The sequence below is a fragment of the Eutrema salsugineum genome, unplaced genomic scaffold (assembly GCF_000478725.1).
Source record: "Eutrema salsugineum unplaced genomic scaffold, Eutsalg1_0 scaffold_13, whole genome shotgun sequence".
NCBI classification, from domain to species: domain Eukaryota; kingdom Viridiplantae; phylum Streptophyta; class Magnoliopsida; order Brassicales; family Brassicaceae; genus Eutrema; species Eutrema salsugineum.
This window is the reverse complement of record NW_006256885.1, coordinates 3015344-3039745: the sequence shown is the minus strand read 5'-3', so window position 1 is coordinate 3039745 and position 24402 is coordinate 3015344. Positions and strand designations below refer to the sequence as shown.

The window sequence follows — 24402 nt, the reverse complement described above, 5'->3', positions numbered from 1 at the left end:
TTCGTACGTAAGACCATTGACTTTTATTAAATTATTCGGTTGACTATAAAGGTTTGTAAGATTATATCTTGTTTACATCGATAATAACAATAAAAAATAAACGATTTCAACACAAAAAGACTTTTTAGAAGGTCATCCATCTTAATACTACTATTATCGTCCCAACACGTTTAACTGTGAAACTTTGATGTTCGATGTATTAATGCTGGTATAACCCCAATTTCTAATAATTTAGAGGATAATATTATGTTTTCTTTATATATAAATCTTAAACTTCAAGGTTATGGCTATTCTAAAATTAGAAGTCAAGAAAGATTACGGTCTTTAAGAAATTTCTGGCTCAATATTAGATAACTTACAAATATACTTCTAGTTAAGCTTTTTCGAGGAAATTTAGTTGAAGAAAAGGGCTTTGAGTTGAACATACTAAATTGTGATGAGAATAGTCAAGTACAGAAGTACCGTAATAAAATATACTCCTTCTGTTTCACAAAGAGTGTCGTTCTGATATTTTTCACACAAATTAAGAAATAAGATAAAAAGGTCTCTTATACCCTTATTAATTTGCAGAAAATGACTCTTAGAATTATATTTATAATTAGTTTTCTGAATTTATTTTTGAGGTTAAAAATAGTATTTTATATCAAAATTTATATTGGAATTCTAAAACGACATTCTTTTTAAAACAAAAAAAAGTGTCAGAACGACACTTTTTGTAAAACAAAGGGAGTATGGATTAGCTTGATGTGCTCGTAGTTTCTTAGAATGTTTGTTTTCGAGAGGTTATTAATTTGATTTGTCGTTCATTAAACTAGTTAATCCAAAAATATGTCAATAACAAAGTTTTTTTTATAGTGTTTAATTTATCACTGGTAATTTTAGGGAGTTCATTAAACAAGATATATACAATAGAAGAGAAAGAACAAATGACGGGTTACGCATTGAAAGCTATAACTCTCTTTTTTGTGTTTCATGTGAACTCCTTTTTTGTTATATCTGCAAATTTGACTATACGAAAGCAAAATTCAAATTAAAGAATTTTCGACGAAAGACTAATGCTTCCCCCTTTTTTCATTTGGCATCTTCTTCTTCTACCACTAAAGAAAGTTAACTCGCAATGTATATGTATATATCTAAATTCGATATAACAATTTCTTTGGATCGACTAAGCTTTGACCAGGAATCATTCAGCGACTGTGAATATTGAAATGGTAACACTAGAGGTGAAAATTAGTTTACTGCTGAACAGGAAGTTCTTAAAGCGTGGAAGGTTGAAACAAGACCATAATTAGTTAGTTATCACAACTCAACTAATTAATATTATACCATAGATGATATCTTGAATAATCAAGTGGGTTATCTAATTTCCTCCCAAGGGTTGTTAATTCACGTCATGTGATGATCAGATCTAAAATTCATTTTGTAAGAAAATACACAAGAACCAAAAGACTTGTATTTATTTGAACGAGGGACTAAACTTGTTGTGGGAGATATATAAATCATTATCTCTATATATACATATGAATTCTGATTATGCATGAATATGTAAACAATGAAGGATTAAGTATGTTTCTTGCTTTTGACAGTTCCTCTTGGGATCTTGCTAAGAACATTGGAGTCGACTTTCCTGTATAGCTTCCTCATCTTCCTCATCAACTTACCCGCCACTGTATCCACGTCATCCTCGTACAGCTCATACATAACCGGTAAGGTTAGCAAGCTTACAAACCCTAAACAGCACGACGTCCATCAATTAATCCTCTATTTATTAATTAATAGTCATATCTACGTATTTGAATAACTACTGTAGTTCTTAGTTCTTACCTATGAACAGAAGATTCACAAAGTTGAAACATGTCCCGATGATGGATAGGATATATAGTGAGATAGTTGTCTGAAAAAATTGTATCCAATGTTAGGAAAATAATAGTAACTATCAAAACTATATATAAGTTGCAATGATTAATTTTTATATCTTACGAGAAAAAAGAGTGGAGGATCTCTTCCACAAGCAATGTCAAGAAGCTTGGAGAGGATTTGGTTGAATCTAGCATGGAAGCTTCTTGCTAAGTGCTTGAAAGAAGATTCGTCTAGTACCACTTCTGGTATGATTGGCCTTTCCCTGCATGTATTATTTATTAGGAAATCTCTGAAACTATAGATTTTTATGATCGAACCAAGAAACCGAAAAAATAAAAAATTAATCAAAGATATAGACATACCAATTGAGAAAATCAGAAGCAGTAGACCAAATGAAGAAAAGAAGCATGGAGGTCATGGAAGCATGACAAACCAGGGTAATGAAATTGTATTCCACTACTTCCATTAAGAACCATAGGAGACTAACTCCTATCACCAATGTTGAAGCTATTTTCGGTTCTCTCCATAACAAGATATCCGCAACTGTAATCACCAATAAAAAAATTTAAATTTCGTGTTAATTTGACTGCAATATCATTTGTATAAAACACGAATGATTAATTCTTCTAATATATAAGAAACAAGAAAAAACTATAAAATACCACAAAACGTTTATTTTTTTAACTTACAAACATCACAAGTTTGGAAAAATTCCCAAAATGCTACAATTTTAAGTATAAGAATGTGAGAAGTTAGATACATTTGCCTCCTCCAAATAGAGAATGAATTGATTGTTGGCGAGTGAAGAGCTTGGGTGTGTGATGGATCGTTCTTTCGTCCTCGGAATCGGAAGATCCCCCAAAGATTGGCATGATCTTGATGAAACTGAATGCTTACAAATGAAAATGAACGTGGTGATTATGTAAAATTATTGTGATGGATATGGAGAGAACAAGGAGTGCAAGAAATATAATAAGAAGAGGTAGATGATATACTAGAGAGGTTCTAGGCTTGGAAATAAAGGTAACAACACATCCTCAAGAAGCAAAGAATGGGAATGGTTTTGCCCTTATTCCTTCTCCCATTAATTTCTTCATCTTCATTTCTTCATATAAACAATTCAAACCCCTTACGAGTTACTTTATAATTGCTATTTTTTTTTTGTATATATTTAAGCGTATCATAAAACTACAAGAAATAAGGCAAAATGATGTAATTTTCTAAAATCAGGATGAAAGAAAAAGAGAAAATGGGCCTATTTTGGCAAGCCCAAGTCTACAACTCAAGCGCGTGACTGCAAGGTGGGTCAAAAAGCGTGTGATGATGTTTTAGACCAGCTCCATCAGAGACTTGTTAAGCATATTTGGCCCAGAAATCTAGGGAAAATGGATAAAAAAAAAATTGAAAAGCCCAAAATTATCGACGGATCGATCCTTGGCGACGAGGCAGACGAGACGGTCTTGTTGGTGACGTGGACGAAGGGTATTGGCTGTTTAATTTTTTGGCGGATGAATTTTTTATGTGGAGAGAAAATTATTTCTCTTTTATCGGGCAAAAAAAAAAGAGTTCTCTACTTTCTTTCGATCGCAACGGCGATTTCGCTTCTCGGAGGTCAAATCGGAGGTTCAAACAGGCTCCGATGGTGTAAAACTCGGCGGATATCCAGTTTATCTCTCTTTCCAGGTAACAATCCGATTACTCCTCTGATTGACGGTTTGAAATTCGATTAGGGTAAATTAGGGTTTGTCGAAATTTGGGAGAAATTTTTGCAAAGTTGAAATGATGTAGTTATGTGTCGATTCATAGATAATATCTGTGTGCGGTAGTTCGAAACAGTCATTGAAGCCGATTTAAGGCTATTTCGGTGAATCGATTTCGTAAATTAGAGTTTGGTGATTTGGGATTTTTTTTTTCAAGTTTGATCTGGTTCAAATTAGGCTAGTTAAGTGAATCGAAATGTGTCTCTTTGTCTCTGTTTGTGTCTGTTTTATCGGTTAAGGCTAGTTAGTTGAAGCTGGGTTGTTTGATTATGTTCATCCTCTGATTTGGGATAAGGAAAAGATTGGAAAGATTATGAGAGCAGCCGTCATCTTGCACAATATGATTGTAGAAGATGAACGAGGTTCCTACAGTGTGTGTGATATATCACAATTCCAACAAGTTCATGGAAGCAGCGCCTCACATGTGGATATGTCTTATTCCAGAAATATGCCTACAAACCTGACCAATATGATCGGCATTCGGAATGAAGTTCGGGACAACCAAATACATGACCGATTGAAAGCGGATCTTATTGAACATATATGGAACAAATTTGGCCATACATTCAGTTACAATGAATAACCGGTTTATGTTTTAAATCTCTGTAATTTGTATGTTTTTTAATTTTTGTTTGTGTAATAATAATCTGTTTGTTTAAGTATGTATTTTTCCAATTTTAATAAAAAACGTTTTTTAGAAATTATGTAAAAAAAAAAATTTATTTATAATTCTAAAGAGACTCAAATAGAGGTTCACTAATAGAGAACAAAAAATATTGAGTCTCTTCCCACACATCATCTTCTCAAATAAATTATTAAATAATATAATAAATGATTAAAAAATTCTAAAGAGACTCTAGCTCAGTTACACCACTGGAGCTGCTCTTAACAAACGAAAAACTGGATTCAGTTAGAGCATCAGCAATGCAGAGACCGAAGGCGTTTTTAGTGGAAACCAAATATTAAAAAAATTGGGCTGCGTCTCTATTTGGCCCGAAACGTTTCTTATTTCGGGACATCTGAAAACGTTTCTCGGGACACGTGGTCTTTGATCATTGGTTCACGTAATTGGAGGAAAAACAAAAATTGGGGTTTCCATTTCATTTTCCCCGAGAACATCTTTCTTCCATTTTCCTTTCCTCTCCGACGATTACGAGAGATCGATCGAGTTTCCGACGAATCGCGACATCTTGATCTCGTCCTCTCCGAAATCGGCGACAAGAAAGCCTTCAGATAAGTTCAACGAACCCTAAAACCCCTCTCTGCTCGATTCTTTGTTTTTCTGGTCGATTCTCTGGTTTGTTCTTTGGTCGATTCTCTGGTTTTTCTCAATTGGATCTTCCTTTGTCTTCAATTTTATCTGCTCGATCAGAGATCCCATGATTTGTCTGATCAAAATATTATTTTTTTGTGTGTGTGATTAGCTTTGGTCATCGATCGTTTATCATCTTTTGTGTCAATGTTGCTGTTTTGCAAATTCTATCACTCGTTTTAATAGCTGTGGCAGGTTTGAGGAATGAAATTGGTTTGATCTCATGCTTTTGGCTAATATCGGAGATTGAATTTGAATGGTTTAATCATCAGATTTGAAATTGTTGTTGTTGCTTGTGAAGTGAATTGTTCTTATTGCTGCTCTGACCAAGTGTGTCTTTTTCTTAATGGCTAATCTCTAGGGTTGTTGTTCTAATAATGGCTGAGGCAACGCCTGCTTTGAGGAAGCCTGTGTTCACCAAGGTTAATGAGCTCATGGCTTCACAGATTCTCTTGGTCCCAAGCTTCGGTTTCTTCATTCCAGAGGAGCTTCAAGCTCTGCTCTCGCTGAGATCATTTCCAAAGTTCCGAAAATCTTAGGAAAGAAAGGGGATAAAACTCTCAGCTTATACTATGATTTCTTCAAAGATAATATTGAAGCTGATAGAAGCTCAGAGTTTGAAATCGAAAAGTCATGTCTTTATTGGCCAGAGGGTAACAACAATAAGCAGTAGAACAAATTTCGAAATATATTGGTTTTGAGAGGATTAGGCATGCCTCAGAAGCTGCTGTTGCCTTTGCTCATCTCCGATTACCAACCTGTCTATGGCAAAGAAAAATTTGAATCAACAAGAAGCTTGTTGCTGAGTTGATGGCTATCTTCACTTAGAGATTGTTTTTCTTTTTTGTTTTTTGTGAGTTTAATAATCATCGTTGTTGATGTGTGAACTTGCGATTCTTGGTACAAGCACGAGTTAAGTATATTTTGCTTGGATATTTTTCATTAAGTTTGTTTCCAAAATTTTTTTTTAAAAAAAAACTTATATAAGTCTCTCCACAGTCCAAAACAAGAAGTTTCTAAAACTAGTTTTTAATTTCACTTTTTGCTAAAAAACTATTAAAAAAATAGATAGGAGACTCATATAGGTCTCTGCATTGAGGATGCTCTTATCGGCGAGAGTGGATGACTACAGCTGGCGCAAAATCATTGGATTATAATTTTATACACGAAAACGAGAAAGCATTTCTTTTTTTTTTTCCGTCAACGAGAAAGCATTTCTGTTAGTTAGACCAGAGAAACTAATTGGAAAGAAAAAGAAAATTAAAATTTTCTCCAACTCGTTTTATTCTCTCTTTCTCTCTCTGCTCTCTCAAGAACAGTGCAACGATTCTTCTCTGATTCATCCTAGATTTCTCTTTGGAAGATGTAATTTCGCTTTCGGGTGAAGAATCGATCGGGCATTGTCGTCTTCTTCGCTTCAGTTTTTCTTTGTTTATGTACATTTCGCTTCAGTTTTCACAGTGCGAGTGAAGACTCGATCGGTATTTTGTCGTCGTCTACACAGATTTGCGATGATTGGTGCTTGATCGCCTTCACGTCTCACGATTGTGAAGTAAGTTCGTCTGCTTCAATAAAATGATCATTGGTTATCTACTTCGCGAATTGTGGTGAGTTGATGTTGGAGTCAAGTCGTTGAAGGTTCCAATAGAAATCGAGATTTTCTGGGTAGTGAGAATAGTTGTTTTAGGGTTTGCGAAAAGTATGCAGAAAACTAGAATCACCGATCTACCAGACGACATTATTAGCTATATCTTATCCTTCCTTACGGCAAAGCAAGCTGCGCACGCACAGATAGCCGCAAAGAAATGGCGGAATCTGATTAGCATCATACCGAATCGGGAATTTTTTGTACCCAAGTCCAAGATTAGCGGAAGTTTGAATGATTTCGTTAAGGAATTATTGTCTCTACACGCCAATCACCGTCTAAGAAGATTCTCTCTGAAATTGCCAGATGAGGGTAATCGTCCTTATTATAATCCTGTCAATTATTGTCTACGCAATGTTGTGAAGCGCGGTGTCTTTGATCTTGAGTTGGACATTAATGCTAAAGAAAACTATCCACTGCCTTTGGAGGTCTTCACTTGCAAGAGCGTTGTGACACTGAAACTAGGGTCTGGTTTTGTTATTGACGCCATCCCTCAGGATATTTCGCTTCCAGCTCTTAAGACTCTCATTCTTGATTCAGTCCGGTTTGATAGTCTTGATGGTCGTTGTGTGTTCCAGAGGATTCTTTCTGCTTGCCTTGTGCTTGAGGAGTTAATCATCGATGGGCGTAGCAGTGATCAATGGAATTGGTCTCGCACTGTGTCTAGCCAGAACCTTAAGAGACTTACTATTCGGCGTATAGGATGGTACGATGATGACGACAAAACTAATTCTGAGCCTATTAGTTTTGATACTCCGAGTCTTGAATACTTGGAATACCACGATGTTCTTCGAGATGGGTATCCAGTTGTTAATTTCAACTCCCTTGTTGAAGCTAGGCTCAAGCTTCCTCTTATTTTCCAAGGGGATGGTTATGATCTTACAAATCTGATTCAGGGGTTAAGAAATGTCCAGATTCTGAGGTGTGTCCATGTCCACACGATGATGGTAAGCCAACTCTGCTGATAAATTCTTCTTGCTCTTCCATTGAGATAATACTAAAATCAAAATCTTGCTATGACTGACTAGTTGCTGTTTTTTCTGTTCCAGCTGTTTCATTCCTTCAGCGAAGCAATCCCATGGTTTGAACACCTGTTTCATTTAGTAGTTAGAACTGACGACTATATCTGCTGGGTTCCTCTGAGGAATGTGCTTGAGAAATCTCCAAAACTTAGGACACTCACCATTGAGGTATGACCCGAAAACCTCAAAAAAAGTTCATTGGACAAACAAAAAGAGTTTTCAAAACTCATATAATCTTCAAACTCAAAATTCCCGTCTGATTTTTGTTTTCAGGGCTGTTTGCACTTTACTCATCAAGAAGATCCGGGATTAGGATCTGTTTGCCCTTGCTTGTCAGGGTATTCTTTTCTCATGTTATGCCCTATTGAGACCTTAAAGATAACAGAGTTCGAAGGAGATGTTGATGGTATGGTGCACATAAAGCTTGTCTTGGAGAATTTGCCGTGTCTTGAGCTGTTGGAACTTCATGTTCAAGCAAGAACAGATAGAAAGCTCCAGATCATTTCGGATCTCCTAATGCTTCCCAGAGCTTCTTCAAAATGAAAATTCCACTTCAAATTCTAATCTTGTTGCGTCCACATGAACTTCCATTTCTGATCTGAGAAACAAACTTGCATCCCCTTTTCCTTTTGGGGTATCTTTCGTATCTGATGATATTGTTCTGAATCGAACACATCCATATATGGTTAGTGTGTCGTTTTTTGGCAGGAGAGGATTTAGTTGAGTTTTTTGTGACAAGTAATTTGTTTTGATGTCTTCTTTTTAAGCGCCTCTTAATCAACTTAGAGAAACAATTTGCGTTGATGTCTTCTTTAGTTTATTACGTTTAAAAAAACATTTTCTGACCAAAAACCTAATTCAGACGGAAAAACTGGAATCATAACCAAAACCAAAACAATCTACAAAATTGTATTAACATCATCTGATTCTTACTGGATGTATGAGCTAATTTTTTCTATATATAACTCGGTCTCTAATAATTTGGTCAAATGATAATTAGAAATTCCATTGTAAGTTTCCATTCGAGTTTTAAATTGTCGGTAAAACAACTGAGTTTGTAAGAGATATGCTAAGCCCATCAGGTCAATTGAGGCCATTAGAAAGCCTACCTGATAACTTTCCAATTCTCTGCTAATTATTAAAAAAACTTTTTAATATGATATAACCAAACCAAACCTTATTGCTCCTTTTCGGTTTGGTTCCGTTTAACTCGATTCGGTGTTAGTGTTACTACTTACTAATTTAATCAAGAATTCAAGACAAACGTTATATGGCGAGACTGTTAAATACTAAATTGCTCTAAAGCAAATATGTTTTCGATTGCATCTTCTTCTCTAATCGTCAATTCAAGCTTCAATTTCCAGAACTCGCCGAAATCGCCGGTCCATGTTATGTCGTCAGCGTCTGGATTCAAAACCCTGACGGAAAATTTGACGGTGAGGGTGCAGAGAGCAGAGAACCGTGAGCTGAACGTCCCTCTGCTCTCGCCCTTCACTATCGCTTTGTCGCGGCTCGATTCAGTCGGTAATGTCGCGATTCGGGTTGAGCTAAGTGGCGGATGTGTCGGCTGGGGAGAGGCTCCGATCTTGCCGTCAGTGACGGCGGAGGATCAGCTTATGGCCATGGTTAAAGCGCGGGAAGCCTGTGAGTTTCTGAGGGAGTTACCGGAGATGAAACTTGGTAATGTTCTTCAGGAGATTGGTGGATTTCTCCCTGGCCATCAATTTGCCTCTGTAAGTCTAACGTTTCTACTTGTAGCTGGTCTTTGCATGGCTAGAACTTTGCTTTTCCCATCAAAATCCAATTCGATTGAATCATTATTGGGCATGCTAAAAACTTGATTTTGAGCTTGAATTTGAAATTCCATTTTGGGCATATCGGGTTTGCGTTGGCTGTGGTTTACACTAGAGACAAGTGTAAATCTTGTGAAATGGGTTTTAGTTTGGAAACCTCGTTGGGAAGAAAACAAATCTTAGTCTCACTATAAAGGAAATGTTGAAATGGATGAAGGTAAGAGCAGGGATGGAGATGGCAATGATCGATGCAGCAGCTAAGAGAGTAGGAATGCCATTGTGGAAACTATTTGGTGGGGCTTCAAGTACGATTACCACCGACATAACAGTTCGGTTCTTACCTTAGCTCTTCCGGGTACAAGTTCGCAATGTAAAAGAACTATGAGCATTGATTAAATGATATGTGTTCAACTGCATTCCTAGTGTTTGATGATGGAACTTTGATTAGTTTGTAGACTCTTAATGGCCGGAAAATTCTGCATAGATTACTCAAGTATTGAAGGTTTGTGTAATTTTCATAGATGTGGATCTAAAAGTTTTTTTGTGGTGGTCTATGTTCAGATTCCGATAGTTTCTCCCGCCGAAGCTTCGAGTTTGGCGTTGAAGTACAGAAAAGAAGGGTTTGAAACCTTGAAGCTTAAGGTAGGGAAGAACCTTAAGGCCGACATAGAAGTTCTCCAGGCTATACGTGCAGTCCACCCTGCATGTTCCTTAATTTTGGATGCAAATGAGGGTTACAAAACAGATGAAGCTATTGAAGTTCTCGAAAAGCTTCATGGTAAAAGAAAAAAAGATCTTTGAATCACTTTTTGTGACTTCTCGCTTAGTTCTTGAACGCGAGAAGTTTTCAAGGCATTAGCTTTTGGAAAATCCTCAACCTGCTAAGATTTTTAGCCGAGCTTTATTGACTCGGTCAAAACCTGAAGTGTTGTGACTGTTTGTCCCAGAAATGAAGGTTACTCCGGTTCTCTTTGAGCAACCCGTCCACAGAGACAATTGGGAAGGTCTCAGTGACGTGACTCGAATTGCAAAGAACAGATTCGGAGTCTCTGTTGCAGCAGACGAGAGTTGTAGAGACTTGACTGATCTCAAGAAAATCATAAAAGGTGACATCGTAGATGTTGTCAACATCAAACTCGCCAAAACTGGTGTCCTCGAGGCCCTTGAGGTAATTGAATTGGCTAGATCATCTGGACTTGAGCTTATGATAGGGGGAATGGTGGAGACTAGACTAGCAATGGGGTTCTCCGGTCACCTTGTCGCCGGCATTGGGTGTTTCAGGTATTTAATATGTAAACATCGTATTTTATTGCTAATTTGACTATTATAATTCTAACACGTTAAGACCTGATATACAGATTCATCGACTTGGACACACCACTTCTTCTCGCTGATGATCCCGTTCAGGGTGGCTACAAAGGTAATACTCTTCTGATGTATCTTGCCCTGTTAAAAGTATGCATGTCTTGTTAGCACCATCTTCTTCGCGATTTGTCTGCGTCGTTGTTCAATCATTAACACAAATGAATTCTTCTTGTGAAATGCTAACCAGCAATTGAGATTTGTAGTCTAATGGTGGTGGTTTTGTTGGCAGTATCAGGTGCTGTCTACGAGTTTACAGATGAAGGCGGTCACGGAGGATGTCTTGGGTGGGATGAACTTGCTTTGTGAGTTTCCTTCAGTCTAGTTAGGTCCTTTCTATATTAGTTCATAGTAAGCCAATTAAGGTTGATGTTGTTTTTTGGGTTTCAAGATGCATTAGACCTACAAGCTCGAAGGGTCCTGAATTTTCAGTTTACGTTAGTGAATGTAGCTAGCCTATAAGCTTTGTAACTTTTATTCGATGGAGTACCAAATAGATATAGGAGTTCATCACAATGATCTGATTGATTTGTGTCTGAAACACACACACACACAAACAAACAAAAGATGTCAAATTCGTAGTGAAAAATAATACTAGCTTATAGGTCACAATAATAAGTGTTTCTTGTTTGGATCTCTCTCTCTCTTAATTACCATTTCGATTTGATGACAAAATTACTCATCAGAAAATTCAGTGGTGGGTATTGTTGTGGGAATTACCGTGACTTTGAAATGGTTGTCTAACTATTGGGTGATTTCCTTCTCGGAGTATATTTCTTTCTTGTTTGGTCAATAATTTGCTGTTGTCACTTGCCAAAGTCATTATTGTGTAAAAAATAATCGAAAAATAGTAGATTCAAAATGAATTGCTTTTCTTGAAAAAAAATATATATATATATTTGGTAGGTGTGGTGGTGGTGACTGGTGAGGCGTGAAAATCTCAAATATATGTAAATTTCTGGTAAAAGTCTAACTACATAATTGCGTTGGTCTAGAATTTTTTTTGCTGTCAACTTATTCTTTTTTTTTTTGTCAAACGGTCTACAAATGTCTATCTAAAATTGTAATGGTTAGCTAATTTTGTTTGTTAAATTACTTTTCTATTTAGCTAAGATATCCTAAATGGAAAATAATTTATGATGCCTTAACACGACAAGAAATAAGGCAAAATGATGTAATAATTTTCTAAAATCAGGATGAAGAAAAAGAGAAAATGGGCCTGGCCAAGCCCAAGCTTACGACTCAAGCGCGTGACTGCAAGGTGGGTCAAAGCGCGTGATGATGCTTTAACAAACGAGAAACTGGATTCAGTTATAGTCGAGAGTGGATGACTACAGCTGGCGCAAAATCATTGGATTAGAAATTTTATACACGAAAACGAGAAAGCATTTATGTTGGTTAAAATTTTCTCCTAGTCGTTTTATTTTCTCTTTCTCTTTCTATGTTCTCTCAAGAACAGTGCTACGATTCTTCTCTGATTCATCCTCGATTTTTCGCTTTGGAAGATGGAATTTCTCTTCGGGTGAAAAATCGATCGGTCATTGTCGTCTTCTTCGCTTCATTTTTTCTTTGTTTCTGCACAGTTCGTTTCAGTTTTCAAGGTGCGAGTGAAGAATCGATCGGTATTTTGTCGTCGTCTACACACGTTTGCGATGATTGGTGCTTGATCACCTTCATGTAGTCGGAATTGTGAAGTAAGTTCTTCTGCATCTATAAATTGATCATTGGTTATCTACTTCGCGAATTGTGGTGGGTTGGATGTTGGAGTCAAGTCGTTGAAGGTTCCATTAGAAATAGAGATTTTCTGGGTACTGAGAAGAGTTGTTTTAGGGTTTTCGAAAGGTATGAAGAAAACTAGAATCATCGATCTACCAGACGACGTTATTCGCCACATCTCGTCCTTCCTTACGGCAAAGCAAGCTGCGCACGCACAGATAGCCGCAAAGAAATGGCGGAATCTGATTAGCATCATACCGAATCGGGAATTTTTTGTACTCAAGTCCAAGATTAGCGGAAGTTTAAATGATTTCGTTAAGGAATTATTGTCTCTACACGCCAATCACCGTCTAAGAAGATTCTCTCTGAAATTGCCAGATGAGGGTAATCGTCCTTATTATAATCCTGTCAATGATTGTCTACGCAATGTTTTGAAGCGCGGTGTCTTGGATCTAGAGTTGGACATTAATGCTAAAGAAGACTATCCACTGCCTTTTGAGGTCTTCACTTGCAAGAGCGTTGTGACACTGGAACTAGGGTCTGGTTTTGTTATTGACACCATCCCTCTGAATGCTTCGCTTCCAGCTCTTAAGACTCTCATTCTTGATTCAGTCCGGTTCGATAGTCTTGATGGTGGTTGTGTGTTCCAAAGGCTTCTTTCTGCTTGCTCTGTGCTTGAGGAGTTAGTCATCAATGGCCGTGTCAGTGATCATTGGAATTGGTCTCGCACTGTGTCTAGCCAGACCCTTAAGAGACTTACTATATCGCGTGAGGTATTGGCTGGTGATCATAACGAAGTTAATTCTGAGGCTATTAGTTTTGATACTCCGAGTCTTGAATACTTGGAAAACTACGATGTTCTTCGAGATGGGTATCCAGTTGTTAATTTCAACTCCCTTGTTGAAGCTACGTTCGACGTTTTTCTTTTTTTCGATGGTGGGGGTTATGATCTTAAAAATCTGATTCAGGGGTTACAAAATGTCCAGATTCTGAGGTGTGTCAATGTCGACACGATGCTGGTAAGCCAACTCTGCTGATTTCTTCTTGCTCTTCCATTGAGATATATTAAAATCAAAATCTTGCTACACATCAGAATGTTTTGTTGAAGCTATGACTGACTAGTTGTTGTTTATTCTGTTCCAGATGTTTGATTCCTCCTGCTCCAGCGAAGCAATCCCATTGTTTGAAAACCTGCTTCATTTTGAAGTTAGTACTGAGCCCGATTACTGCTGGTTTCCTCTGACGAATGTGCTTGAGAAATCTCCAAATCTTAAGACACTCACCATTGAGGTATGACCCTCAAAAGTTCATTGGACAAACAAAAACGAGTTTTGAAAACTCATATAATCTTCAAACTCAAAATTCTCGTCTAATTTTTGTTTTCAGGGTTGCTTGCACTTTGTTCCTCAAGAACCTGTTTGCGATTGCTTGTCAGGGTATTCTTTTCTCAAGTTATGCCCTATTGAGACCCTAAAGATAACAGAGTTCGAAGGAGATACCGATTGTATGTTGCACATAAAGCTTATCTTGGAGAATTTGCCGTATCTTGAGCTGTTGGAACTTCATGTTCAAGCAAGAACAGATAGAAAGCTCCAGATCATGTCAGATCTCCTAATGCTTCCCAGAGCTTCTTCCAAATGCAAAGTCCAGGTCAAATTCTAATCTTTGTTGCCTCAACATGAACTTCCACATTTCTCATCTGAGAAATAAACTTGCTTCCCTTATATTTTTTGGGGTATCTTTCATATCTGATATTGTTCTGAATCGAACACATCATGGCGTTTTCGTCATCTATGGTTGTTGTGTCGTTTTTTGGGCGGAGAGGATTTCGTTTAGTTTTTTTTGTGGCAAGTAGATGTCTCTTCTTTTTAAGCGTTTCTTAATCAACTTACTGTAAATGAGAAACAATGTTAAACTCTAAATCGTACGTATCCTCAGTTTGACTTTGATTCGGATTTGGTTTCTTACGTTAGTTCAGACCCTAAAACCAATTCAGACGAAAAAACTGGAATCAGAACCAAAACCAAAACAATCTACCAAATTGTATAAATATCAAATGTTTCTTACTGGATGTATGAGCTAATTTCTTCTATATATAACTCGCTCTCTAACAATTTGGTCAAATGATTAATGGACTGGAAAACGTAATTAGAAATTCCATTGTTAGTTTCCAATCGATTTTTTAAATTGTCGGTAAAAACAACTGAGTTTGTAAGAGATATGCTAAGCCCATGAGGTCAATTTGAGCCCATTAGAAAGCCTACAAACTAACTTCCCAATTCTCTGCTAAAAAATTAAAAAACTTGTTAATATGATATAACCAGACCAAACCGTATTGCTTGGTTCCGTTTAATTCGATTCGGTGTTACTAATTCAATCACCCCTACTGAAGACAAACTTTATATGGGCGAGAATGTTAAATACTCTAAATTGCTCTAAAGCAAAGATGTTTTCGATCGTATCTTCTTCTCCAATCGTCAATTCAAGCTTCAATTTCCAGAACTCGCCGAGATCGCTGGTCCATGTTATGTCGGCGGCGTCTGGATTCAAAACTCTGACGGAGAATTTGACGGTGAGGGTGCAGAGAGCAGAGAACCGTGAGCTGAACGTGCCTCTGCTCTCGCCCTTCACTATCGCTTCGTCGCGGCTCGATTCAGTCGGTAATGTCGCGATTCGGGTTGAGCTTAGTGGCGGATGTGTCGGCTGGGGAGAGGCTCCGATCTTGCCGTCAGTGACGGCGGAGGATCAGCTTATGGCCATGGTTAAAGCGCGGGAAGCCTGTGAGTTTCTAAACGAGTTACCGGAGATGAAACTTGGTAATGTTCTTCAGGAGATTGGTGGATTTCTCCCTGGCCATCGATTTGCCTCTGTAAGTCTAACGTTTCTACTTATATTCTGGTCTTTGCATGGCATGCTAAAAACTTGATTTTGAGCTTCAATTTGAAATTCCATTTTGGGCATATCGGGTTTGCTTTGGCTGTGGTTTACACTAGAGACAAGTGTAAATCTTGTGAGATGGGTTTTAGTTTTTTTTCTCTGTTTTATTTGGAAACCTCGTTGGGAAGAAAACAAATCTTAGTCTCACAATAAAGGAAATGTTGAAATGGATGAAGGTAAGAGCAGGGATGGAGATGGCAATGATCGATGCAGCAGCTAAGAGAGTAGGAATGCCATTGTGGAAACTATTTGGTGGGGCTTCAAGTACGATTACCACCGACATAACAGTTCGGTTCTTACCTTAGCTCTTCCGGGTACATATTCCACTTGGTTTTTCCGGGTACAAGTTCGCAATGTAAAAGAACTATGAGCATAGATTAGGTGATATGTGTTCAACTGCATTCCTAGTGTTTGATGATGGAACTTTGATTGGTTTTTAGACTGTTAATGGCCGGAAAATTCTGCATAGAGTATTTAAGTATTGACGGTTTGTGTAATTTTCATAGATGTGGATCTAAAAGATTTTTTGTGATGGTCTATGTTCAGATTCCGATAGTTTCTCCCGCCGAAGCTTCGAGTTTGGCGTTGAAGTACAGAAAAGAAGGGTTTGAAACCTTGAAGCTTAAGGTAGGGAAGAACCTTAAGGCCGACATAGAAGTTCTCCAGGCTATACGTGCAGTCCACCCTGCATGTTCCTTCATTTTGGATGCAAACGAGGGTTACAAAACAGAGGAAGCTATTGAAGTTCTCGAAAAGCTTCATGGTAAAAAAAAAGATCTTTGAATCATTTTTTGAGACTTCTCACTTGTTACTTGAACGCGAGAAGTTTTCAAGGCATGAGCTTTTGGAAAATCCTCAACCTGCTAAGATTTTTAGCCGAGCTTTCTTTCCTCGGTCAAAAACCTGAAGTGTTGTGACTGTTTGTCCCAGAAATGAAGGTTACACCGGTTCTCTTTGAACAACCCGTCCACAGAGACAATTGGGAAGGTCTCCGTGACGTGACTCGAATTGCAAAGAACAGATTCAGAGTCTCTGTTGCAGCAGACGAGAGTTGTAGAGACTTGACTGATCTCAAGAAAATCATAAAAGGTGATGTCGTAGATGTTGTTAACATTAAACTCGCCAAAACCGGTATCCTCGAGGCCCTTGAGGTAATTGAATTGGCTAGATCATCTGGAATTGAGCTTATGATAGGGGGAATGGTGGAGACTAGATTAGCAATGGGGTTCTCCGGTCACCTTGCTGCCGGCATTGGGTGTTTCAGGTACTTAATATGTAAACATCGCATTTCATTGCTAAGTTCACTATTATATAATTCTAACACGTTAAGACATGACATACAGATTCATTGACTTGGACACACCACTTCTTCTGGCTGATGATCCCGTTCAAGGTGGCTACAAAGGTAATACTCTCTGGTTTCTCCATCTTGTATCTTGCCCTGTTAAAAGTATGCCTGGCTTGTAGCCCCATATTCTCCGCGATTTGTTTACGCCATTGTTCAAAAATTAACACAAACGAGTTCGTCTTGTGAAACGCTAACCATCAATTGAGATTCAAAGTCTAATGCTGGTGGTTTTGTTGGCAGCATCGGGTGCTGTCTACGAGTTTACAGATGAAGGCGGTCACGGAGGATGTCTTGAGTGGAATGGACTTGCTTTCTGAGTTTTCTTCAGTCTAGTTAGATTCTTTCTTTATTAGTTCATAGTAAGCCAATCTCAAGTTTGATGTTGGTTTTTTGGTTTGAAGAGGCATAGACCTTGGTCCTGAATTTTCAGTTTGTTTTAGGGAATCTAACCTACAAGCCTTGTTGGAACCCAAAAAAAAATATATAAAATATAGCCTACAAGCGTTGTAACTTCTGTTCCATAGCAAATAAATGTAGGACTTCAACACAGTGATCTGATTAATTTTTGTCTGAAACACACAAAAATACAAAAGGTGCCAAATTCAGTCATCCGAAAAATCAGTAGTGGGTAATGTTCTGGGATAACCATGAGATTGGAATGGTACTTTAACTATTCGGTGATTTCATTTCCAGAGTTTATTTTTTGTCGACCATTTCCATTTTTTTTTATATTGAAGTCTCTCTTTTTTGGTCAACAGTTTATTGTAGTCACTTGCCAAACTCATTATTGTGTTATTAGAAAATACGAAAACAGTACATTGCAATTGAAATGAAAGAGTGAATTCAATAGAATTGCTTTCCTTGAAAAAAGAAAAAATTTGGTAGGTGTGGTGGTGGTGACTGGTGAGGCGTGAAAATCTCAATAGATGTATATTTCTGGTAAAGGTCCAATTACATAATTGCCTTAGCAACAGATAAATCTACATATATTTGTTTAAAATTGTATTGGGTAGCTAATTTTGTTTGATAAATTATTTTTCTAAAATTAACCAAGATATCATAAAAGAGAATAAATTATTCTTTTTGGTAAAAAAAAAAAATAAATTACTGTAAAATATTTTTCTTCTTTAATCTCGAACATGCATTAAGATAATTGGACTATTAAATTGATTCACCTAGTTATAAGGGGAGCAATAATAACAACGCAAATTGTGACACCACTAGTCACTAGGCGTGAGAACCTTAAAGTTTCTATCACGATCGATGCTTTGGACCCACTTTTCATTATTTCATTTACTCTTTTCAATACTATACTTATCTTTTTAGCCTTGTTCTTCTCTTATAAGTTTTGATATAGTAAATAGATTCTGCCTCCATTTTCTAGTTTTTAAATAAATATAAAAAAAAATAAAAATAGTGACATCAAATTCCAAGGTCGTAGACACATGTTTGAATGACCTACAACTTCAACAACTAATGTCTGAACATATTTTTTAGTGAAATTTGTATGTTTGCCACAAGTGTTTTTGGATTAAGATATATATTCTTTTACTTGCATATATACATCATTTTTCGTTTTTATCGTAATTTGTTTAGTATGGTTCCAAACAAACCCGATCAACCGTTTAATAACTCCATTTCATATTTATGACTAAATTGTTGTTTTCTAAGGATTTTGCTATTTTTTCATGCTACGTTAGTAATTCCAATAATGTACGTACACGTTAAGCTTATTCATCTTCTAGGTGCGTAGACCTTGTCAATGTTTTGAATTTTCAATCTTAGGAAACTCTAGTTACCCAAGAAAATACAACAACTAATCTTCTCATTAAAATGCTACACTGATGATCAGAATATAGTATGTTCATTAATTTACTACAATTGTGCTAAAAAAAAAAACAAAAATAACTGCAGAAAGAAGAATGTTCAATGAGTGATTGTGGCAATGATTATTCACACGTATCCCCAAACGCACGCTTCTTCTCAAAATCATCATTTGGAATATAAAATTAATTGATTTTGTTGTTGTTAAATGTTAACATATTGAACTAATTATGTTTATATATTTTACGTGTGCATTTTTCCATCATATAGTATCATCACAATGTGTATGTGTGTGAGAGAAACAAGAGTAATAATGACGTTAAAGGAGACGGCAACAAATATTGGGACGACACAAGTACGTACCATCACCGAAAGTCCTCTTTCGCTTCCTAAGTCTTCACACTTCGACCCCACGTTTGTTTTTTTTTTAATACTCCGTATATATATCTTTTAAGTTAACCCATGTCATAAGTTATAATGCTATATCGTATTTCCTGTGTTTTGATAGAAAGAAAATTTAGATTTCTTTGTCTTATCATACAGTTTGTTTTGTTGGTCGACATATAAAAATATAGTCAGTGCCGTCCCGTGCTTTAAGGTATAGAAAAAGAGGCAACTGCCTCATTCCGGGCACTTACTCTATCTTTGGATAGAGTACTCAAGAGATATATACACTTATATGCATATCAAGTGTGTAATTATTTATAACTACACACTTGCATATTTTTTTGTTATTAAAAATGGATTTTTTTCAAATTTGTAGTGCTACTTCCCATTCAAAAATATAAAGAGAGGGATAGTTGACAAAGCACCAGTACAATGTATAGTATAAAGACTAAAATCACAGGAAAAAATATACTAGTAACGCTACTTTCTCCATATTTTTCGCCATTAATCGTGATAGTCAAATGAGTAACGGGAGTTCTTAATGTCCACAACAAACCAACAATGTTGTTTATTCCCATGCTCTTTTATGCAAACCGGCGCAAATTTGGGCGACATGATATCAACAATTTTATGAAAACTATTAACAAATCTAATTGCCGGCTTAACTAGCTATACATATAAACTCATCGCACGGTTCTATTTGCCATACATTAGAATCTTATGTAATTAATATCCATAATTTTTTTTAAGAAGCATTTTGTAGAAAACCTCCACTACAAGAAAACATGCTGAATTCCTACGAATTTTCCTATGAAAATTTTGGTAGGAAATGTTTTTTACCATTTTCCTACGAATTTATGACAAAAAATGAAAAAGGTAGAAAATTGGTAAGAAATTTCCTATGATAAAAATTGTCAGAAAATAGTTAAAAATTTCTTACCAATATTCAACCAAAATAATATTCGTAGGAAATGTGATCAGAAAATGGTAGGAAATCGGTTGAAATTTTTTACTGTTATAATGGTAGAAAATTCGTCAAAATTTTCTGACCACTTTTCTACCAACAGAATATGAAGGAAACTACCTATCACTTTCCTACGAAACAAATATTTTATTGTTTAATATCCTACAGATTTCCTATCAAAATCAGCAAAAAAAAAAAAGCAACAAAAGTCCCACATCAATCAAGTAGAGAAAAGTTCATACTCCTCTTGTTCTATAAATAGGATGCTATATGAATTAATACTTTAACAAAATTTGGGGTACAAAAACCTCTATATTTAGTTAAAATTAATTTCTAATTGATTACTAATTAAAAATTTATTAATTTCGGATTTATTTTTTTTGAAATTTATTTAATAATTAAAATTATTTAATTTTGGAAAATTTTAATTAAAAATATCTTTATATAGTTCGTAGGTAAATAGTAGGAATATGATAGGAAAACATTCGTAGGAAAACGGTAAGAAGTCACGTGTTTCGTAAGAAAATGGAAGGAAATTAGTAGCAGTCATCCTACGATATTCTGACTAAATTTTCCTACGAAAATTTCCTATCAAAATCTCCGTAGGAAAATTTCTTACCATTTTTTTACCATTTATTATTTCCGACGGCCTAAAACCTATACAAATATTTCGTAGGAAATTGGTAGGAAAAGTATGTTTCCTACGATTTTCTGATGATATATATGGTAGGAATACATGATGTTTTCGTGCTCATACATGATACATGATAATATTAAGTTTGTTATATTAACCACTTCACTGTAGAAACTATTAGATTGTAAATTATATTATTCCAATGCTAAACTGAAATGATAAGAGGCCGCACTATAAGCAATAAAGTGCACTAATAGATTAAGATTTTGAAAAATATTTTTCAATCCATATTTCTTGAAAAAGAAGAATGAAATTAGAAAAAACTGTTCAGTTTCCCTCTCTATAAATAGAAAGAGATACATATATCAAAAACCACACACCAAAACACACTTCTATAAACTCTCAAACAAACAAAAGAAGAAGAAGAAGAAGAAGAAGAAGAAAAATGGCGATGATCATCAAGGCCACATGGGTTTCAGTTTTCGCCCTCACGGCGGTTCTCCTAGTGATCCTAGTCCCGGCGGGAGAAGCGGTGACGTGCTCGCCAATGCAGCTAAGCCCATGTGCGTCGGCGATAACGTCGTCTTCTCCACCATCAGCGTTGTGCTGCGCGAAGCTCAAGGAGCAGAAGCCATGCCTGTGTGGGTACATGAGAAACCCTAGCCTCCGTCGCTTCGTCAGCTCTTCCAACGCTCGTAAAGTCTCTAACCGCTGCAAGCTCCCCATCCCAAGGTGTTGAAAAAACAGAAACCGTTTGCTATTTATGTTTGAATCCTACTTTTAATTTGGTGTGTGTTGTGTTTAAGGATGTTAATCACGATCATTAAGTAGGGGTTTAAGATAGTGGTACCCCTGAGAATAACAATGTGTGATGATGCTTGTATGCATCTTATTTCAGTTTTTTGTTGCTTTCTTATTCTGGTTTATGATCAATATGTTGTTGATGTACAAGTGTTACACAAGTATATGATGGTGTAATAATTGAGACGATATAATGTAAGAAAGAATATATATATTTCATAAACACAAAAGAATCAATTATGGGTACATGAAAATCACTGAACAAGAAACACACCATCCAGTTAATTTGGCCAGAAACGCAAACTCCAAACTTAGTATTCATAAGAGAAAATCTGGTATTTCGACTGGTTTCGTTGCACTTACTTCTTCATCTCTTCGTCGTCTTGATCTATGTTTACTACGTTTCTCCCCGTTTTTCTTCTTCTTTTTATCTCTTCTCAAGCTCTGTTCATTGACCCCTGAATCAAGATCTCTCTCGTGGTTATCTTTTTCTCTTTCCTTCTCTTTTCCTTTCCCCATTAGAGCGGTCTGGATCGCACGTGACAAAGGTTCATCGTTACTACTAGCGTCTGGCTTCGTCTTTGATTCATCTCCCTCGTCCAGTTTCACCACTACAGGTCTCGGTTTTGATTGGTTCATCTTCTTCTTGGGGTTAAATGAGTCCACCGATATCTCATTCGCTGGTGGGTATTCGTTTAGCGTGTTGTTGTTGTTGTTGTTGCCATTGCTATCATTGTGGTCGTCGCTCTTCTGGGAGGAGAGATAGTACAGGCCATGGCGTTTTCTGTGTTCTGCGAGTAAGTATGCAGATTTAGGCTCAGGAGATGAAGAAGATGAGGCTTCTTGTTGATCTCTGATTCTGAGTTTAGCAATAGAGAAGCTAATTTTGTCTGAGGGAGAGAAAGAAGTTGACTTTGAGTCGTCAATTGGTTCCAGAACTTCTCTGCAAATCTCTTGCAGATCTTCAAGATTCTCTTTGAGCTCTAACCCCTCTGGTAAAGGAATTTTTTCCTGTGCAGTTGAAGAAACAGGACCAAGCTCTTCTGAGAAAATATCTTCCATGAATGCTATGGCTCTAGAAGCTTCTGTTTCACTGTCTTGGGAGGTTACTTTCTCAGCTATTTCATGCTTTATCATACCAATGAATCCTAGAACGTTCTTAGCTCTCTCCTGCACTTCCACGTCAAGGGTTCCGGATAATGAGCACAATCCCAGCTCAATCATATTCAACAGACTCGAGATAGATTTGTATGTGAAACCATTCACCGATGAAAAGCCAGAGGTAGTAGACTCAGGAACCAAGGGCGAGGAAGTGGGCTCTTTGGCTGAGAAGTATGCCCCGAGACTGAAGACAAGAACTTTGAAAGCGGAATGTATGTAGATTGCTCTAATGGAAGGTGGTAAGAGACAAGTACGTGGTTGTAGAAGCGCCTCTGCAATCTCATAAGGGGTCTTAGAGAACTCGACATATTCTCCTAAAGCCCAAGCAGCTGCGGACAATATCGGGTGCAAGAACTGATTACCAAGCAATGCAGGATCAATAAGCAGAGCTCGAGAAACACGAACTAGCTCCAGTCTAGCATCTTTGACCCTCGTACCAATATCAATCAACTGATGCTCAATCTCTTTCCCTTTTTGACAATGTGGGATTCTGGCCATTTCACCAAGAAGAGACAAGTACCAATCAAAATCTACTATGATCTCATATGAGTTCCTGGAGCATGCCAGTAGAATGGAACCAATAATCTCGTTGCAGAACAAAGGGTCAGACTTGAGCGCATAATTCATAAGAATCCGGGAGATCTCAGACACATTATCTTCATTCACCATTGCCATTAGAAGATGCAAAGCCTCGAGTTTAACATTTGGATCCTCATCGCTCAGAGCCTTGACAACAGCTTCTTTGTTCTCCAAAACTGCCCACAAATGCTTTGGAGCAACAATCGACAAGGCATGAAGACCAAGATACTTGAGATTCGGGTCATCTTCCACAAGAAACTCCCTAATCTTTGCCACCGCAAGTTTCAAAGCTGTTTCCTGATCGCTCAAGCTACTAACTACGGTTCTAACACACTCAAACACCAAAGACTTTCCCACAGTCCTCCTCATATGTTCACAGATCGGATCAGCCACCTTCTTAGCCAACCTAGGCTCAATCGAAGCCAACTTAGAAAATATCTTAAGAACCTTGATCAAAACCCAATTGTTCCTCGAATCTACCAGAATCTTGTAAAACTCGGGAGCTAAGGGAAGATAAGATCGTGGATCTTTTGTGGTGAGTTCACAGAAGACTCCGACTACAGCTGAGAGAAGCTGCGGATCAGAGCTCTCGAGATTCTCGACAAGACGCTTGAAACATACCTTAACAGCATCAGGGTACTTATCGAAAACTCTCAGAACCACACCGATAGCTTTTTTCCTAACGAAAGCCTTGCCACTACCCAAGAGCGTAAAAACCTCGGGGGTTAAATCCCTAGCTAGATCATCAGTTCCAATCCTAGACAAACATTCAAGAGCGAGACTCACCTCGTACTCGTTGGAACTGTTCAAATCCTTTCGGAGCTGGTTCGTGATCAGAAGCAGAACCGGCGTCTGATCGTTGAACGACTGAGCAATGGCGTGGTAACCGATCCTCTTATGCGCGAATCGAGATGAGGAAACGACTTCCACGGCGTGGAAAGCCGCCCAGGACATATCGACGCCGTGGAGTGCGGCGAGGTATGACAGTTTCTGGAGGGCGATGGATTTGGTGGAGAGATCCGTCTGTTTAATCTCGCGGCGGATTTCGTCTAGGGACTTAGAAATGAAAGTGGATTCTCCGAGTATCTGGAGACGTAGACCTTTGATCAGATCCTCGAGGCTGCGCTGGAACAAGCTGTCCATGAGCGAATTTGAAGTCGACGACATTGAGGAAAATGAGAGCGAATCGGATACTGCTAGAGTTGAAGTTATGATCGGAAGCTGAAACGAGGCGTGGTCGAAATAGTCTGGCAGAGCGAAATCGGAGATCAGAATTGAGGGTTTTCCATGCGGATGA

The 24402-nt window shown here is 37.4% G+C and overlaps 7 protein-coding genes across 10 annotated transcripts; 5 read left to right on the top strand and 2 right to left on the bottom strand.

Moving 5' to 3' along the window:
- Positions 1 to 1471: 1471 nt before the first annotated feature.
- LOC18024403 (reticulon-like protein B9) lies at positions 1472 to 2848 on the bottom strand. The gene is made up of 5 exons (XM_006406567.2): positions 2621 to 2848; positions 2223 to 2403; positions 1981 to 2122; positions 1825 to 1894; positions 1472 to 1730 (listed from the first exon to the last, which is right to left on the bottom strand). Exons 1-5 carry the CDS (start codon positions 2730 to 2732, stop codon positions 1561 to 1563), a joined length of 675 nt encoding a protein of 224 aa, XP_006406630.1. The 5' UTR covers positions 2733 to 2848; the 3' UTR covers positions 1472 to 1560.
- Positions 2849 to 6237: 3389 nt separating this feature from the next.
- Positions 6238 to 8379, top strand: LOC18024401 (F-box protein At3g62430). The gene is made up of 3 exons (XM_006406565.2): positions 6238 to 7524; positions 7627 to 7767; positions 7873 to 8379. The coding sequence occupies exons 1-3, from the start codon at positions 6634 to 6636 to the stop codon at positions 8140 to 8142; spliced, it is 1302 nt and encodes a 433-aa protein (XP_006406628.2). The 5' UTR covers positions 6238 to 6633; the 3' UTR covers positions 8143 to 8379.
- A 494-nt stretch (positions 8380 to 8873) lies between these two features.
- Positions 8874 to 11369, top strand: LOC18024400 (L-Ala-D/L-amino acid epimerase). Of its 3 annotated transcripts, none has more exons than XM_024159712.1 (6): positions 8886 to 9332; positions 9610 to 9720; positions 9954 to 10170; positions 10340 to 10673; positions 10751 to 10812; positions 10993 to 11369. In XM_024159712.1, exons 1-6 carry the CDS (start codon positions 8910 to 8912, stop codon positions 11061 to 11063), a joined length of 1218 nt encoding a protein of 405 aa, XP_024015480.1. In that variant the 5' UTR covers positions 8886 to 8909; the 3' UTR covers positions 11064 to 11369. The 3 variants fall into 3 exon arrangements, with proteins under 3 accessions (XP_024015481.1, XP_024015480.1, XP_006406627.2); XM_006406564.2 differs by having other exon boundaries at positions 10987 to 11369; XM_024159713.1 differs by lacking the exon at positions 9610 to 9720 and having other exon boundaries at positions 8874 to 9332; positions 10987 to 11369.
- An 847-nt stretch (positions 11370 to 12216) lies between these two features.
- Positions 12217 to 14367, top strand: LOC18024399 (F-box protein At3g62430). The gene is made up of 3 exons (XM_024159588.1): positions 12217 to 13489; positions 13614 to 13760; positions 13857 to 14367. The coding sequence occupies exons 1-3, from the start codon at positions 12599 to 12601 to the stop codon at positions 14130 to 14132; spliced, it is 1314 nt and encodes a 437-aa protein (XP_024015356.1). The 5' UTR covers positions 12217 to 12598; the 3' UTR covers positions 14133 to 14367.
- Positions 14368 to 14872: 505 nt separating this feature from the next.
- On the top strand, positions 14873 to 17432 carry LOC18024398 (L-Ala-D/L-amino acid epimerase). 2 transcript variants are annotated; one of them, XM_006406562.2, is made up of 6 exons: positions 14873 to 15339; positions 15584 to 15694; positions 15954 to 16170; positions 16338 to 16671; positions 16751 to 16812; positions 16996 to 17432. In XM_006406562.2, exons 1-6 carry the CDS (start codon positions 14884 to 14886, stop codon positions 17070 to 17072), a joined length of 1257 nt encoding a protein of 418 aa, XP_006406625.2. In that variant the 5' UTR covers positions 14873 to 14883; the 3' UTR covers positions 17073 to 17432. The 2 variants fall into 2 exon arrangements, with proteins under 2 accessions (XP_006406625.2, XP_024015452.1); XM_024159684.1 differs by lacking the exon at positions 15584 to 15694.
- A 1034-nt stretch (positions 17433 to 18466) lies between these two features.
- LOC18024397 (probable non-specific lipid-transfer protein AKCS9) lies at positions 18467 to 21595 on the top strand. Its single transcript, XM_006406561.2, has 2 exons — positions 18467 to 18500; positions 20915 to 21595. Exons 1-2 carry the CDS (start codon positions 18467 to 18469, stop codon positions 21301 to 21303), a joined length of 423 nt encoding a protein of 140 aa, XP_006406624.2. The 3' UTR covers positions 21304 to 21595.
- Positions 21555 to 24402, bottom strand: LOC18024396 (AP-3 complex subunit delta). Its single transcript, XM_006406560.2, has one exon. The coding sequence runs from the start codon at positions 24270 to 24272 to the stop codon at positions 21684 to 21686; it is 2589 nt and encodes an 862-aa protein (XP_006406623.1). The 5' UTR covers positions 24273 to 24402; the 3' UTR covers positions 21555 to 21683.

Coding starts and splice junctions, on each gene's coding strand:
- LOC18024396 (XM_006406560.2), bottom strand. CDS start 24,272: ATGTCGTCGACTTCAAATTCGCTCATGGACAGCTTGTTCCAGCGCAGC.
- LOC18024400 (XM_006406564.2), top strand. CDS start 8,910: ATGTTTTCGATTGCATCTTCTTCTCTAATCGTCAATTCAAGCTTCAAT. Junction 9,333..9,609: donor CTGGCCATCAATTTGCCTCT/GTAAGTCTAACG, acceptor AAATGGATGAAG/GTAAGAGCAGGGATGGAGAT. Junction 10,813..10,986: donor CGTTCAGGGTGGCTACAAAG/GTAATACTCTTC, acceptor TTTTGTTGGCAG/TATCAGGTGCTGTCTACGAG.
- LOC18024401 (XM_006406565.2), top strand. CDS start 6,634: ATGCAGAAAACTAGAATCACCGATCTACCAGACGACATTATTAGCTAT. Junction 7,525..7,626: donor TCCATGTCCACACGATGATG/GTAAGCCAACTC, acceptor TTTCTGTTCCAG/CTGTTTCATTCCTTCAGCGA. Junction 7,768..7,872: donor TTAGGACACTCACCATTGAG/GTATGACCCGAA, acceptor TTTTGTTTTCAG/GGCTGTTTGCACTTTACTCA.
- LOC18024403 (XM_006406567.2), bottom strand. CDS start 2,732: ATGCCAATCTTTGGGGGATCTTCCGATTCCGAGGACGAAAGAACGATC. Junction 2,404..2,620: donor TCTATTTGGAGGAGGCAAAT/GTATCTAACTTC, acceptor TGGTGATTACAG/TTGCGGATATCTTGTTATGG. Junction 2,123..2,222: donor GCTTCTGATTTTCTCAATTG/GTATGTCTATAT, acceptor TAATACATGCAG/GGAAAGGCCAATCATACCAG.
- LOC18024397 (XM_006406561.2), top strand. CDS start 18,467: ATGTACGTACACGTTAAGCTTATTCATCTTCTAG. Junction 18,501..20,914: donor TAAGCTTATTCATCTTCTAG/GTGCGTAGACCT, acceptor CTCTATAAATAG/AAAGAGATACATATATCAAA.
- LOC18024398 (XM_006406562.2), top strand. CDS start 14,884: ATGTTAAATACTCTAAATTGCTCTAAAGCAAAGATGTTTTCGATCGTA. Junction 15,695..15,953: donor CGATTACCACCGACATAACA/GTTCGGTTCTTA, acceptor GTCTATGTTCAG/ATTCCGATAGTTTCTCCCGC. Junction 16,171..16,337: donor AGTTCTCGAAAAGCTTCATG/GTAAAAAAAAAG, acceptor TGTTTGTCCCAG/AAATGAAGGTTACACCGGTT.
- LOC18024399 (XM_024159588.1), top strand. CDS start 12,599: ATGAAGAAAACTAGAATCATCGATCTACCAGACGACGTTATTCGCCAC. Junction 13,490..13,613: donor TCAATGTCGACACGATGCTG/GTAAGCCAACTC, acceptor ATTCTGTTCCAG/ATGTTTGATTCCTCCTGCTC. Junction 13,761..13,856: donor TTAAGACACTCACCATTGAG/GTATGACCCTCA, acceptor TTTTGTTTTCAG/GGTTGCTTGCACTTTGTTCC.